Here is a 16,053-nt window from a genome sequence, read left to right as displayed (position 1 = left end):
GCACTAACCTTCCTGTACACAGCAGATATGACACCTGTCCGCAAATGCACGCCAACCACATACATCTTCTTGAAATATTGGGCCAGTATAAAGGACTGAGTCTGGGCAGCAACAAACATGAGCACAGCATAGAAATAACCTTTCCAATTGGGTTCTGACTCGTGCTCCGTGAAGTCTATCAGTTTGCTGCAGGAAAAGTATGTTTATCAGCAACATCATCATTTTCTCTCCCTCCCTCTCTCTCTCTCTTTCTCTCTCTCTCTCTCTCTCTCTCTCTCTCTCTCTCATACAGTAATACTTTTCAAGAACTGGTGAGAGCTGTTGGGGAAAAAAAAAAGATGTGTAATTAGATTTGTAACAATGTGAGAGTCTCAGTTTGGACTTGGCTTGTGTATGGTCATTCAGAGCCGATATCACCAACTGACTGTACTGTGGGTTAGTCTCCTCCCTGAAAGTGATCAATGTGTGGCTAGTTACCAAGCTTGTAGTCATGTTTCACCTCAAATGAACTGAAAGGGAGTGACAAAGAGCAAAACAACAAGCCAAAGGGCTGCATCACAGAAAATGAAAGCCAAATAACTTCACCACATATGAAGGACTAATTAACACAACATACATTCCACCACTTTGCAGTTTAAAAATGGGCGGCAAACAAATCGCCTCCTGACACAAAAGCACTGGGTGACAAGGAAATGATTCATTTATGGCCACCACATATGGTATTAAGGCATCTTGTGACAAATAGATAAATAAATCTATTTTCTCCACAATAGCAAAATATATACTGTGCTAGTTACAACCTCATATTAAACCTACAGCCACAACAACAACCTTACCTGAGTAGAATGGGGCTGACAAACTGCAGCACATCATAGCAAACCTTGAGACCAGCACCAAAAACAAACTGAATGCCAAATGTTTTGGCCATTGTAGGCATGACAGAAACCTGCTTTGGTTTGACTGGGGCCGTTCCCACAGCCACACCATTGCTGCTGTAGCTTGCCCACTCATTCTTCTCAGCTTTCCTGCAATAATAATAATAATCACCATCATAATTTTAGATTATCAGATAATAATAATAATAATAATAATAATAATAATAATAATAGTCATCATTCATTCATTCATCATCCAATCCTATGTTGCCCCATGAGGAGCGTAGGAGCCCAGGGCTAGGCAAGTTAATCCTGACATTTCAGATGAGTGTGACCAGCCTTACTCATCCCCGAGTGGCATCACATGAGCAGTAAGCCCCGACCACCCCTTGGATATAAACCTTCACTGGCTCAATCCGACTGGAGCTCCATAATTACCCACTAAACCACCAGGCACCAAAATTTGGCTATATGGTTACCATCCTGCGTAGTAAATGGTTTCTGGTGTACAGGAAACCATTTGGCTTGTCACTCATATAGAGTCACCCACAGGCAGAAGGAAGAGGAAAGAATGAAAGAAAGACAGAAGAGGGAGTGTAAAGTCACCCATAGGCAGAAGGACGAGGAAAGAATGAAGGAAAGAAAGACAGAAGGGGATGGAAGGAAGAGAGGAAAGGACAGTCACTCGAGAGCAGCACTACATCAAGTGAGTGGATAGTGAGCATCCCCACCTACCACCAATAATAATAATAATAATAATAATAATCTTCTATCTTTCTTTCCTTCATTCTTTCCTTGTCCTTCTGCCTACGGGTGACTTTACACTCCCTCTTCTGTCTTTCATTCCTTCATTCTTTCCTCTTCCTTCTGCCTATGGGTGACTCTACACTGAGTGTCAAGCCAAATGGTTTCCTGTATACCAGGAAACTATTTACTACGCTGGTTGGTAACCATATAACCAAATTATGGCGTCTGGTGGTTTAGTGGGTAATTATTGTGCTCCAATAGGATTTAGCTGGTGAAGGTTTATATCCAAGGGATGGTTGGGGTTTATTGCTCACGTAATGCCACTCAGGGATGAGTGAGGTCGGTCACTCTCATCTTAAATGTCAGGACCAACTGCCTAACCCCGGGCTCCTACACCCCCATGGGCAACACTGGATTGGATGATGGATGGATGATAATAATAATAATAATAATAATAATAATAATAATAATAATACAGTAATAGTAATCCATGATTATCGTAATAACAATCATCCTGACTTATTTTTTAATTAAAGACAGGGGAAGGTAGGGTTTAGAAAGCAAGGAAAGAATATGCATGCATTCTTCGAAGCTCTTATGCAAGAATTTAAAATTATAATGCTCCCTCTCTCTCTCTCTCTCTCTCTCATTCCTATACTCATGCTTGAAAAAAAAAAAAAAACTTTGATATCGCTGTTCTCTGTCATCAAGCTGTCCTCACTTCAACTCACCAACCACATCTATAAACCTCCCAATCTCATCCCTGGCCTCTCCCTCCACCTCACTCACATATACTGTACTCTCCTTGTCAATCCCTCACTCTCTATTCTCTTCACACAGCCAGACCATTTCAAGGCACTTCTAACACTTTCCAGCACATCCACATTAACACAAATAGACAGCCAAACAGACAGACAGATAAATACTGCCAACAAGCAGACTGACAAAAACAAACATATATGGGTAAGCAAATACATACAAACATACTTATTGAATGATAGACAGATAGATGGACATCCAGAAATATAGGCTGAATGGTAGGCAAGTAGGTAGGTACTGTAAATGTATTTAGACAGGCTGTTAAAACAAAACAAAAATTACTTCTGCGCCTTGCTGGTAGCCTTTTTCCAATGCTTATTCCATTTGGTTACAATGGTATTGGCAGCATTCTCATAGGTAAGGTTCCACATGTTGGCCTGCTTGAGGGGTTGCCGGTACCCTCGCCACACAAGAGGATCCAGCCATGCGAATGTCAGCTGGCTTAGGAATGATGCACTGAGCTCAGGATTTGGCTTCTGAAGAAGAAGAAGAAGTATAGGTATAATTGACTTGTATTTGATCAATGGAACTAGGTCACTAACATGCTAGCTAGGGCGAGGGGCTGCCAATATCCTTGTCACACCAGAGAATCCAGGTAGAATGTCAACTGGCTTAAGTACAACACATTTAGCTTGGGATTTAGATCCTGTGGGAAAAGAAGTACAGGCATTGTTCAATTGTGTTTGCCTGATGGTACTGGGCCCTACCACAACCTGAAAATTAAGTCATGGTTCAGGAAAAGGGTAGCTGGCTTGGGAACAATGCACTTAACTCCAGATTTGGATATTGTGAAAGAAACAGGGCAGGTAAAGTTGGTTGCATTCACTTGATGGAACTGGGTCACCAAAGCTATGGTTGGGTGAGTATGGAAGTTAAGAAGTCACTGCATGATAGTATTGTGATCCTTACCCTGACGTATGGAAGCAAAGCATGGACCTTGCAAAAGGGGAACGAGTCAAGAGTGAGAGCAGTGGAAATAAGCTACTTGAAAGGAGCATGTGGAGTGACATGGAGGGACAGGTTGATGAATGAAGAAGTGAAAGAATGTTGTGGGGTGGATGTGGTTGAGAAGCTTAGGAAAAATACACTGAGGTGGTTTGGACATGTGGAGAGAATGGAGAATGAAAGACTGACCAAGAGGATGTATGTAGGTGAGGTGGAGGGAGGGAGAGGGAGGGGAAGACCGAGGATGAGGTGGAGGAATGGAGTTGAGAGGTATATGAGGGAGGGGGGAGTGAGTTGGGGGGAGGGTAGTCAGATGGTGGGTGACAGAGCGACTTGGAAGCATTTTGTCTGCAGCCACCCTTTGTGGGATTAGGGCGTCGGGCTATAGATAGATAGATAGACTTTTCTCACTCTCTCAAACACAGCCATGAGCAAAAGTCTGCCTACACTTCTTTGCCAGCTGTGGCAATGGAAGGTGTTAAATAAACTATTATGATATGATGGCAATATAAAACACACAACAAGATCAGGATTCTCTCTGTTGTTTGGGGAGGAATGACAAATATGGAGGGCAAGACACAACGCTGGCAGAGGACTGTTTGTAAACTTTTATTCAATGTTTTACAAATGTGAAGCTATAGAACGTGGTGAAATTTGGCGGGCCTATCTGATGGAGCCAGGATTCCGTGGGCTTGAATGATGAATGAATGGGAGCGTGGCCCACTGAATTGGGAAAACTTGGGCTATCTGGACACTGCTATTCCACACCCTGCCTAAGGGTGTGAAAGAAGGTCTGGATGATGATGATGATGATTTACAAATGTGAAAGGGAAGTACTGTAGTGATCATAGCAACAACAGCAACAAGATGAAACCCACCTTTCCTCTTGGGTATCTCATGTGTTGTGGAGTTGCATCACCAAAGCAGTTTAGCAGGAACATGATGACAGTCAGTGGCCAGTAGATCATATAGCAAACAAACCGGATCATTTCACTATCCTTATACTGAAAAAAATAGCATCAGAGCTGTTTACATCAACAGCACCGGAGCACAAATAGTGTCACAACTGTCATCATCATCACTGTGGCCAGTCACCTAGATCATTTAGCACACACACACACATACTGGTTTCTTTTGCTACCATTACGCAGAAAAAAAAAATAACAACAGCTGTTATCATCATCATCATTCCAGCACAAACACTACCAGAGCTGTTATCATCATTATCCTAACGCATTGATGACAGTGATGTCCAGTATAACATGTGTCACACAAACTGGATCCTTTCACCTATCATCATTCTGAAACAACAAAAACACAGTGTCCTCATTATTAAAGAAAAAACTGTAACCATCAATCCACCACTTCTTGTGATGGGATCTTTTTCTCATTTATATGACTGCTACAATGCTAAATCAACTGATTCATGATTGGGTTTCATAAATGCATCTCAATCATACGACAAGAGCATGCTGTATATGCCACTGGTTAAATCTGGAACTGTATTCCTCAATCAGTATTTCCTTCTGCTTATAACCTCCAGTCTTTTACATATAATGTGTCAAGGTACCTCAAAATGAATGTACCTTGATTTTTGGATCACCCTTTTTTTTTTTTTTCCCCTGCACTACAAACAAATACATACACACACACACACACACACACACACACACACACACAACTAACTTACCTCATCAACATTTCGTATAAGTGTCTGGAACTCAAAGATGCCACACACCATCAGCAGGAACCAGAAGAGAAAGAGGATTGCGGAGTACTGCATTCCATATTTCTTTTCAATCAACATGAAGATCACTGACACCAACTGTACAGGAGATTTTGAAAAAGCTTAGTGATTATTTTCTTCTCTCTCTCTCTGGTATAACAGTGCAAAAAGTAGTTCTCTTCTCTCCAGTATAATAATACAAGTAATGTAATAGAATCTCTCCCTCTTGCTCTTAAATATAAGAATACTGTATAAGGAAGTACTCTCTCTCTCTCTCTCTCTCTCTCATAGAAATACAAAGAGGCATAATCTCATTCTCTCACCTTACTAACATGAAAAATAGCCAACAAACAGTAACAGCCAATGTCTGGAAGTATCAGCCTGCTATTTATTCCCTTGTGCTCTCTCTCTCTCTCTCTCTCTCTCTCTCTCTCTCTCTCTCTCTCTCTCTCTCTGTACTTACTATGGTAAAAAATAATATACATGGAGTAACATAGTCAACATCAGGAACAAACTCCCCACTACCACTCCTCTGTACAGCATGGAAGAAATTGATGCACTGAAGCACCAATAACAAGAACGAAGTCACCTGGGGAAAAAAATTATAATCAGTAATGGATATTGCCATAATCAACAATAATAATAATAATAACAATTATAATACAGTAATCTCTCATTTGTCCTGACGTGCAGTATCCGTACCTGTTTGTTATCCGGATACTGGACCTTGGCTTTATTACACCATTATCCAAATTTACTTGCTGTTATCTGGATGTAAAAGTGCCCGAGAACTTTGTCCAGCCAGCCGACATGTTCAAACATTCTGTATCGTGGCAACTGGGCTCTAGCCGTGCGGGGGAAATAGGCTATAACCCACAACCTGAGCTAAAATGTCCATCTGCCCGCCCCTGTACTGAATGGTCAAAGTAGCATGCTGGTCCAATCACTCCCCACGAACCTCAAGCACCCGAGTAATACCATCCATAACCCACAAGTGGGGTCAAAACATCCGCATGCATCCCCACTGAATGTCCGAAGTCGCGCAGCCACAAGGATTAGCCTTTCCCAACTGCCACCACGCATCTAACAGAGACCGTAAGCCACAAGTCAGGTGAAAGTGCCCATCCACCTCTACATCAAACGTCCTAAGTCACGTGGTCACCAGGAGTTGTGTTTCCCAATGGCCAACACACATGTAAGCCAGACCACAAGCCACAAGGCAGGTGAAAGCACCCGTCTGCCTCATGACAGAGGGGTGAACATTCTGCCCACAGCCTCGCTTCTCCCCCTCTCCCGTCCCTCCTCCATATCCTCCCATGCTCCCCACCTTGCTAGCCAGGCCTCCTGCCTCCTCCCTCACTCCCTCAGTCTCTCCCCTCCTTCGCACTGACAGCACTGACCCGTGACTTTTAAAAGTTTTTGGCGATTTATTCGAATACTATTGGTCATCTCAAAATTCCATGAAATCCACAAGAAAGGTCATGAAATTCTGCATCTAGACATAAGCTTAACTCATGCAAGGTGTGGAAAAATTTTGCATGAGGATGGTGGGAATTTATATGAAGGTAAGTTTTACTCTTGAACACCATTTATTCTCACAGCAGTTTTATTTTACTCATTAGTCTTCTGTGTTTTTATTAGCTTACCTTACAGGATAAACACCAGCAAAGATGATGGTATATCATTTTTACCAATATACTCAATTTCCAGTGGCATATTTGGCCGTGGATTTTTTTTTTTTTTTTTTTTTTTTTTTTTTTTTTTTTTTGGTGCCCCAGGAGCAGCTACCACTTATCACAAAGATAACTGATTTTCCAACAGCGAGGTTGGATGGTGAGGAACTGGAAAATGTGAGTACGTTTAAGTACTTGGGTAGTGTGATGAGTAAGGATGGAGGTTTGGAAGGTGAAGTGCTTGAAAGGGTACAGCAGGGAAGAAAGGTTGCTGGTTCCTTGAAAGCAGTGATAAGAAGCAGGGAAGTGAGCATGAAAGTGAAAAAATTACTACACGACAGTATTGTGATACCAACTAAAACGTATGGAAGTGAAGCTTGGACCTTGCTGGAAGGACACAAGTCAAGAGTGAGAGCAGTGGAAATGAGTTATATAAGAGGAGCCTGTGAAGTTACACGGAGAGACAGGCTGGCAAATGAGGATATAAAGGAGCGTTGTGGTGTGGATGTGATAGGAAGCATTATGAGGAATACACTGAGGTGGTTTGGCCATGTGGAGAGGATGGAGGGTGAAAGACTGACAAAGAGAGTGTATGTGAGTGAGGTGGAGGGGGGAAGAGGGAGGGGAAGGCCGAGGATGAGATCCAGGGATGGGGTGGAGAGGTGTATGAGAGAGGGGGGTGTGAGTTGGGGGAGGGGCAGTGAAATGGCTGGGGACAGGGCGACGTGGAGATGATTTGTTTGTGGCCACCCTGAATGGGATTGGGGCATCTGGCAATAGATAGATAGATAGTATTTTTTTTGCATCTTTTCTTGGTGTTATAAATTATTATCGATATTCCTATCTGTGTTTTGATGTCTAAATGTGCCTGAATGACTGGAAAACACTGCCAAAGTAAGCAGTGGTACTGTACAAATAGGTAAGGTATAGGTTGGGGGTTGGGTATAGGTAGGGTCTAGGTATTGTAGGGAGAATATTGTTCATTACCCGGACATTGCCATAAGCCGGACATGCCTTTGGCTCTATTATGTCAGATATTCGAGGGACTACTGTAGTAATAATAATAATAATAATAATAATAAAACTAAGAACAGGGCACTTTACAGTCTGCTAAGCTACGGTATCAATAGTATGAAGTAATATACAATAATATAGTACACATGTGGTCTTCCCAGTTTAAAACAATAAATAACATACAAGAAAATATTAAGGTGTCATATGCACATCAGTAAATGCTAAGTATGCTAAGCTAACTACAATATGGGCCACGTAGTAATGTGATGCAAACAAGGTCTTCCCAGTGATGCTCTCAGGTCTGGCAGTAGAGAACTAGTTAAGTTTGGAGCTGGGAGAGGGATGCTTTGATGTGGTGGCACTGATATAACCAGATGAATCTACTGTCCAGTTATACAGACAGCCTTCTGCTCCCTCCATATCCCCTACATGGAGGATGGTGGACTGCAGAAGTGCAACTTGACCCTGTAGTCCACTGAGTTCATGTTCAGATAAGTCTAGGGCCACAACCAAAACAAAATCAACAACCGGTCACTTTATCTGGGTGTTCCCAAAGATCTTTTGTTGAGGTCATGTTGTGACAGAGGTGCATGAAGTGGGTGGATGAAGTGAGGGCACAGTGAGTTGTCTATGCACTGAATTTTGAGTGGGTATTGATGGCAGAGGACAGGATAACATGAAAGCAATTCATTTGTGGCCACCCCTTATAGGATTAAGGCAAAAGGCAATACAGACAGATGAGACTGGGGCCACAAAAATATGAACAACGACCAACACTGACTTACCAGTTTAGAAATATTGATTAAGGACCAAGGCACAAGGCGGTCCAAGGACTGGCGGATATAGAAGACCTCCAGAGGAGAGAACAATAGCAGGAAGCCACAAGGAATCCATACCAGCACTGTCCGCTCAAAGCATGTCGTCAGGTCAGGGTTTGTTGTGTTCCATGACAGTTCATAATCCTGGAGGGCAAAAGAGATATACTGAACACTTCAGTCTGATCAAATGTATTTAGCTACAATATATTTTAATTTTGGTTAAATTATTTCATAATCCTGGAAGGCAAAAGGACCATACTAAACACTTCAATCTGATAAGATGTGGTTATACTTTGTCCTCTGCTCGTAATCCTGGAGGGTAAAAGGGGAACAGTATATACATAATACTTCAGCCCAGTTAATGTACAGTATTAATATGCTGTTCTAGCCCTCTCCAGATGCTTTCAGGTCTGGAGACTTGGATGAGCTGGATACACTGTAGTCTTCTTTTACTATGGTACTTTAATAGGACACATATTCTTTAACTGAACAAGAATAAGCAAGATACACCATCAGACTGAAGAAGATAACCACTTAAACCTGGGGACATCTTGGCATTATTCTTGCTACCTCTTGGTGGTTTTATTTAACCTGTGACAAACTTTTCAAGCTAGAAATATTAGATTCAAGCTTAATATTTCCCTTTACCAAATGGCAGCAGTAAGAATGAACTAAATAAGACATCACCTAGATACAAGGAGTTAAAAATAATGACTGCTATTCTGTTTCTCTAAAAAGCCTGTTCTTCCAAGGAATTTAGTTTGCTCAAAACCCGATATAACATCATGACTACCAATTCAAAAGTATTACTGCATCAGAACAGTGGCACCTACTAAACCCTGTAAGCCTCCATCAAAGCAACATCACAGGATCAAACATATTCATAAGGAGAAAAGTTTTGAGTGAATTCTTAACTCCTGAATCAAAGCCTCTTCTTGCTTATACGAGGCAATATTAAACTTAACCCCATGAATCTAGGCAATATCTTTATTATTATTGCAACCTGATAATTAGCTATACTGTATGGTACTACACTTTGGAGAGGCTTTTTGAACAGGAGAGATAGATATACAGTAGCCTTCAATAATCTCTTCGCTGCTAAAGGTCTGTCCCAAGTTGAAATAAAATTGTCTACGTTTCGTTTTTAAAGGCTCCAACATGCTTGCATGCATCGGCCTTGGTCACCTAATGGCGGCTCTCCATGCTGCATGATCTATTGCAGCCTCCCTGTTCAGTCCCTTAACCCTGAGGTCACACTTAATGACCTCGTCCCACGTCTTTCTCGGTCTACCCCTCATAACCCCACCCCTAATATTAACACTTCTCACCTTCCTCACCCAATTATCATCCCCCATCCTCTCCACATGCCCAAACCATCTAAATCTACCTCTCCTCATCACAATACCAATACACTCCAGTCCCATCCTCCCTCTCAACTCTCCCCAGACCTTGCACACAGGGACGCACTACACATCCACCTAATCACTGTCATTTCTGTACGTCTGAGCCTGCGAACATCCTCCTCCTTTACTGCCCAGGTCTCACTACCATACAGCATTACATTCCTAACACATGCTGCATACAAAGACCCCTTAGCACAAAGGGAGAGTCCTCTCAATGTCAGAAGAGGCAAGAACTCCCTGAACTTCTTTCAACCACCTCTCACTCTAGCCACAGAGCTGGCTCTAGCCCCACCTCCAGCACACAACATGTCCCCCAAATAACAAAACTCTTCCACACACTCAAGAGATTCACCGTTAAGTTCAAGCCTTTCACGCCTGACAATCTCCACCTGCTCTCCCCGACACGCCGTACACATAAAATCAGCATTATCTCGCAGTCTACCTCTGATACCACTATATCTCTTGTGCACCCATTTATCACAAACATCGCACAAGATGGAATTACTTCCCATGCCCTTGTGGCAAACTGCACATGGCCACTCTCCCTCGTCTTTGACAGTACCACCACCAACCCTTGATATCATCACTTTTGTTTTATCTGCATTTACCCTTAAGCCCTTGTGTCCCATACCATCTTTCCACTTCCTAAACCTTTCCTCCGCCTCCCTTTCGTTCTGATGATAACAATAAACTGAAAAATATGTAACTGAATTAAGTAGTTAACAAAGGCTCCTCATACTGAAGGAGTTTACTCAGGTTGTTAAACCATCTATGTTTTAACACATGTATTCTTAGATGGTTTATTAAACCATGAATAACCTAAACCATAAATACCAAAGCTGCAGAGATGACTGCAGACCGCTCCTCTCCTCCTTTCCCAACAATTCAAGCTGCTTTCCCTCAAGAACAGTCAGGGACAAAAGCTGTGTTTTCTTCACATTTAGAGCATGTCTGTCACTTTTCTCCCTGATGCAACATGTCAAAAAAGGATCATCTAAGGGAACAGGAACAAACCCAGCCTCACTCAGCTTCAGAATATTTGATACTGGAGGAGAATGAGATGCAGAAAGGGTGAAGTATTTAAGAAGAGAAACATATCAAGCTTCTCAAAGCTTTGATATGTTAGCCTGCAGAGGGAGGTGAGAAGTAAAAGATAAGTAACAGTAGGCAACTTCTGTCCCAAACTGTACAATAATAAGCCACTACCTCTGCTCATTCTCAATCCTTACCCCTGATCTAGGTTTTGCATTCTGCACAGAACAAATACTTGCTGTCCAATGTTAAAAAGTAAAAGGCAAAGGTGGGGGCTGCTGCTGCTGTTGTTGATCAGCTCCAATCTGTCTAGCCAAGCAGACCCATGAAATGCACGTGCAGGATTGTCCCGTGCAGTGAAATGATGTTCCCTTGCAACTGACAGCACCCCACCACACCCCACTATAGCAAGGCAAGGGGAACGGTGTGGAAGTTTGGTTCTTGGATGGAAATCACATTAGCATTTCTCCACCATGGTAACAAGGGGACCAAAGCAGATGCAACTTCACCCCATAAAATGGTTAAATAGTTACACACCCAGCACTGAAAATGGTTCCTGGGTTACAGGAAACCATTAGACTTGTCACTCAGTGTAGGGCTACCTGATGTGGAAAGAAGAGCACAGTCATAAAAAGGGACAAGAAGGACAGGGAGATGTAGGAAGAGAGGAAAGCAGACACAAAAATAAACACCACGAGGTGCTTAGCTGCAGTGCTCATCTATGTTACTTAGGCCTTAGAGCCTGTGATACATTATTCAACCACTATCCTGGGATCCAAGGCCACTGCATCATCTAAGTCACCAGTTCTCTCCTCTAGGCATTACATTAGGCATTCAATTAACTTATCAACTCACAAGGGGTGGATTGATACTCAAGCTGAGTGGTGCCAGCTGCTGGTACAGTACTAAGATTCAAACCCTGACATTATTAGGCCAGCAGCTTGTATCAACCAATGTTAACCACTCAGCCACCACATGCTAAGGTCTAGCCACCATTAATGAATATATCATTCATCTACAGCACAAAACTAGCTATGGTACATGGCAACCCAGTGACAGAGACAAAACTTTTTTTTTAAATCAGAAAAAAAAAAAAAGCAACAGATTGCGATAAGACAGAACTGATAACCAGTCCCCAGTACACTGATAACATACAGTACTATGGTTGGCAGCTAAAAATACGTCACAGTACCTAACAGACAAAAATGCTAAACTATGGACAGTAGCACAGCTTTACAGTGATGTCCTTTTCTGAGATAACAGTGAGGAATGCAAGTCCATTAGGCTACAGCCAAAATTCTGTTATAACTATCGGTATAATCTGTAATGTACTATAGTTAAAAAAATTATCATGGCTACCATATGTCTTTAACTACCATACATGAAAATGCTTCTAGTAATGCATCTTTAAATAAAAATACATAATTAAATGTTCTTATAATACAAAAAATAAACAGAGAAGCTGCCTGAGGGGTGGATAGAAGCATGATGCCAATCATTTGGCTACATGATTAACAGACAAGAGATTACAGGTGCCTCCCTACTTATAAGATGTCAAGTTACAAATGTTCGGCTATAAGATTTTTTTGAGAAGCATTGAAGTTGCCGGTTCTATTTTCAACGACATTTTAAAACTCTCATGTGTAGCACCTGACCTATATTCCTCCAAACTATGAAACTACAAGTTCCTCCTTGGACAGTTATCCTCTAAAGACCACAAACCTTCCATCCTGACTATCCCTCCAGCTACATTTCGGGCCCAATTTTTCAAAGTCCACAAGGTAAATTCTGATCTTACAGATTTCAAAAGCATGAACTTACACACCTGGAAATGTACATATATTTCACTCATGCATCTAATGGTTATCGGTACCGCAGTATCAACTGTCAAAAAAAAAAAAATAAATAAAAAAAAAAGTCACCCCTCATGCAAAAACAAAAACAGGAAAATTTTATAAAATACTGTACATTACTTTCATCAAATAACCCTATAGAAATCACCAAAATCAATACAGTATGAATTATGTGTCTAGGCATGAAACAATTTGAAAGAATGAACATAAAAAACAAAAAAAAAAGTTTCTTGTAGCCTGTCTACGATCGTCAGTATTAGGACTACGTAGCAGGACCCAAAATTGACAACCATCTGACGTCGGTCTTTAGGGGTTAATGAAGCATAGAAGTAAGAGATGATAATTAAAAAAAAAAAAAAAAAAAGTATTGCAATGGTGAACTGTACAGTACTTTAACAGCTGAAAGTCCCTGAGCATGGGATAAACCAAAATGACATCCATCACAGGCAGCGATTTTAAACAAGATACACTGTTAGTCATGCTGATCGACCGTTTAGGTCAACCACTGACACAGTGACTGACAGGATAAAGACTAAGAGACTGATAAGAAACATACCGTATACGAATGAGATGGAGGAGGAGAGAGACTGAGCACAACTGAGGATGAAATGAAAGGATGCAGTGGTGAGGTATATGAGAGAGGAGGATGAGAGTTGAAGAGAGAGCAGCCAAATGGTAGAGGACAAAGTGACATGGAGGTCAAGATCATGCTTTATCTGTGCGTTTATCTTCCACATTAGCTCCAGACCTCTTTCATTATTTACGACCACCCCTTACAGGATTAGCCTATGTCCTTGGGTGACAAACAAACAGCTACATAGATAATACCATGAACCAGCCATGGTTTTTGTTTACCCTCTAGCTACTCATGGATTTTCAGTTACATGTGTGCTTACAAACTATTATTATACCAACTGCCTACTACAGTAATTCTGTGGGTATTCTTGGTGGTTCTGAAGATTCCACAGCACCTCTTTCTTAGTAATTAATTTTGCATAATGCACTTCAACATTCGCTTATGATATAAGCTACTCACGGATTTTCAGTTACACATGTGCTTACAAACCATTATCACACCAACTAATACTGCCTACTACAGTAATTCTATGGGTATTCTTGGTGGTTCTGAAGAATCCACAGCACCTCTTTCTTAGTGATTAATTTTGCATATTGCACTTCAACATTCTCTTATGATACCATATATTCTGGTGCTAAAAATGATAACTAAAAACATTTTACACTAACTTCACCCAATTTTTCACCTTTTTGCAGTTTATTTCACAACCTTCTCATGCCAATTCTTCATGACTGGTAGAGTACAGTATTACTATAATCTGTTATTACGACTCGGCAGTCACAGTGGGGATAGGTTTGGCATTTACAGAGTGGCACATTAAACACTGAACAAGTGTCTCTATCTATCTATTGCCAGACGCCAAAATCCCATAAGGGGTGGTCATTTGACTTTGAGTTATATGTTTTGTTTATAGGACCAAATACCAGCCATGTTTGAAACCAGCCAAGGATAACCCCATAAGGCATCTACAACATAGCCTACTTCTATTGGGGTCCTTCTTATGGGATCAGGATTAGCTGGGGGCAAGGGGAAGCAGGTAGTCTTATTCTAAAGGTAAGTTACATTACTCTGCAAGCACAAGAATATAATAAATCAAAAGTAATAGTCAGGGGTCTATCTCTTACACAATTAAGGCATTTGGCAAGAGACAGATAGATGAATATTACAGTAGTTTGTTTGTAACATAATTTAAACTAACATTGATGTGTCTAGTAGTACAAAAAAACATCAGCATCACTGATAGAGGCTGCCTCTTGAAGGTATCTTTTCAGATTTTTCTTGAAAGAATGAAGGTTTCTGCATGCTATTATACTCTGAAGCAAACTGTTACAATCTTTGGCTGCTGCACAGAAGAATGTAAACACTTCCTGACCTCTACTGCTAGGTGCATTAAAATTTAACATTCTGCCTCTCATCTCATGGTGAGCACATGCCCTAGATTTCACAGTATTTTCCCTTAGATATTCAAGTGCAACACTGTAATAGATTTTATACTGGTATGTATAGTATAGTGTCAGATGTTTAGCCCTATCTGTTACCCTTAACATTTCAAGTTCATTTAGTTAGTGATGGCCTACATGTGACTCTGAGACTGTACATACACAAGTGTGTTTTCGAGCATGAAGAGGATCCACCAATAAACAAGGAAAATAAAAATATATGGGAGCTAGATCATCTATCTATCTATCTATAGCCCGACGCCCTAATCCCGCAAAGGGTGGCCGCAGACAAAACGCCTCCAAGTCACTCTGTCACCCACCATTCGACTACCCTCCCCCCAACTCACCCCCCCCTCCCTCATATACCTCTCAACTCCATCCCTCCACCTCATCCTCAGTCTACCCCTCCCTCTCCCTCACCTACATACACCCTCTTAGTCAGTCTTTCATTCTCCATTCTCTCCACATGTCTGACTACTGAAAATGTTTACATGACAAAAATGAAACCACCATGATTATGAAATTTTGAATGGAATTCCACAGAGAAGGGCCCTAATCTGAAGAGACTGTTACAGAACAAAAACTCACAGGCATGACTGTAACTATACCATACTGTTTTTATTCTACCTTGGCCTACATTTTTGTAGAGTTGCAGATTATATCACACTGCTCACTAACAGACAATACTACAGCTCTACATTTCCTTTTTGACTTGCATAATATTCCAGTGTTAACCTATGTTACAAACCTGCATTCGTGGTGGCCAAATGTCAATTATACGCTATTATGTCTATCTATCTATAGCCCGACGCCCTAATCCCACAAAGGGAAAATATAAATGCTGCAGAAATTTAAAAACCATAAAATAGTAAGGTGGTGGCTTTATTTTCTAAACTAACAAGGAACAGATAAATCTTTGCTTTCAGTAGGAATCATTCATCAATATTGCTGTCTTTTCTCTATGGCACCTTCATTACAAATAGGTCTGAGGTGAAAAATAAACTTAAATGGGCCTACAGGGGTGAAGCCCCTACCCCTGTTGTGTCATCACCTTTAGAAAATATCAACATCAAATTAATCACAGAAAAGATAAAATGATGAACATAAAAAAAAGCAAGAATAAACTGTTAAA

General features: G+C 41.2%; 1 protein-coding gene across 3 annotated transcripts in view; it reads right to left on the bottom strand.

Annotated features, from left to right (window-relative positions):
* The window catches only part of MRP (Multidrug-Resistance like Protein 1), a 78,924-nt gene that overhangs the window by 62,266 nt on the left and 605 nt on the right, over positions 1–16,053 (bottom strand). For all 3 annotated transcript variants that reach the window (XM_080277250.1, XM_080277252.1, XM_080277251.1), the window contains exons 2-8: positions 8,585–8,761; positions 5,576–5,701; positions 5,077–5,211; positions 4,265–4,390; positions 2,724–2,917; positions 837–1,025; positions 9–186 (exon numbers count right to left, since the gene is read on the bottom strand). In XM_080277250.1, coding sequence (XP_080133376.1) covers positions 9–186; positions 837–1,025; positions 2,724–2,917; positions 4,265–4,390; positions 5,077–5,211; positions 5,576–5,701; positions 8,585–8,761 — 1,125 coding nt within the window. The remainder of the gene's footprint in view (positions 1–8; positions 187–836; positions 1,026–2,723; positions 2,918–4,264; positions 4,391–5,076; positions 5,212–5,575; positions 5,702–8,584; positions 8,762–16,053) is intronic.

Source organism: Coenobita brevimanus, chromosome 69, assembly GCF_032717465.1.
Source record: "Coenobita brevimanus isolate Jiangsu-jjx chromosome 69, ASM3271746v2, whole genome shotgun sequence".
In the NCBI taxonomy this organism is placed as follows: domain Eukaryota; kingdom Metazoa; phylum Arthropoda; class Malacostraca; order Decapoda; family Coenobitidae; genus Coenobita; species Coenobita brevimanus.
The sequence above is the reverse complement of the archived record's forward strand: the minus strand, read 5'-3'. Positions and strand labels throughout refer to the sequence as shown.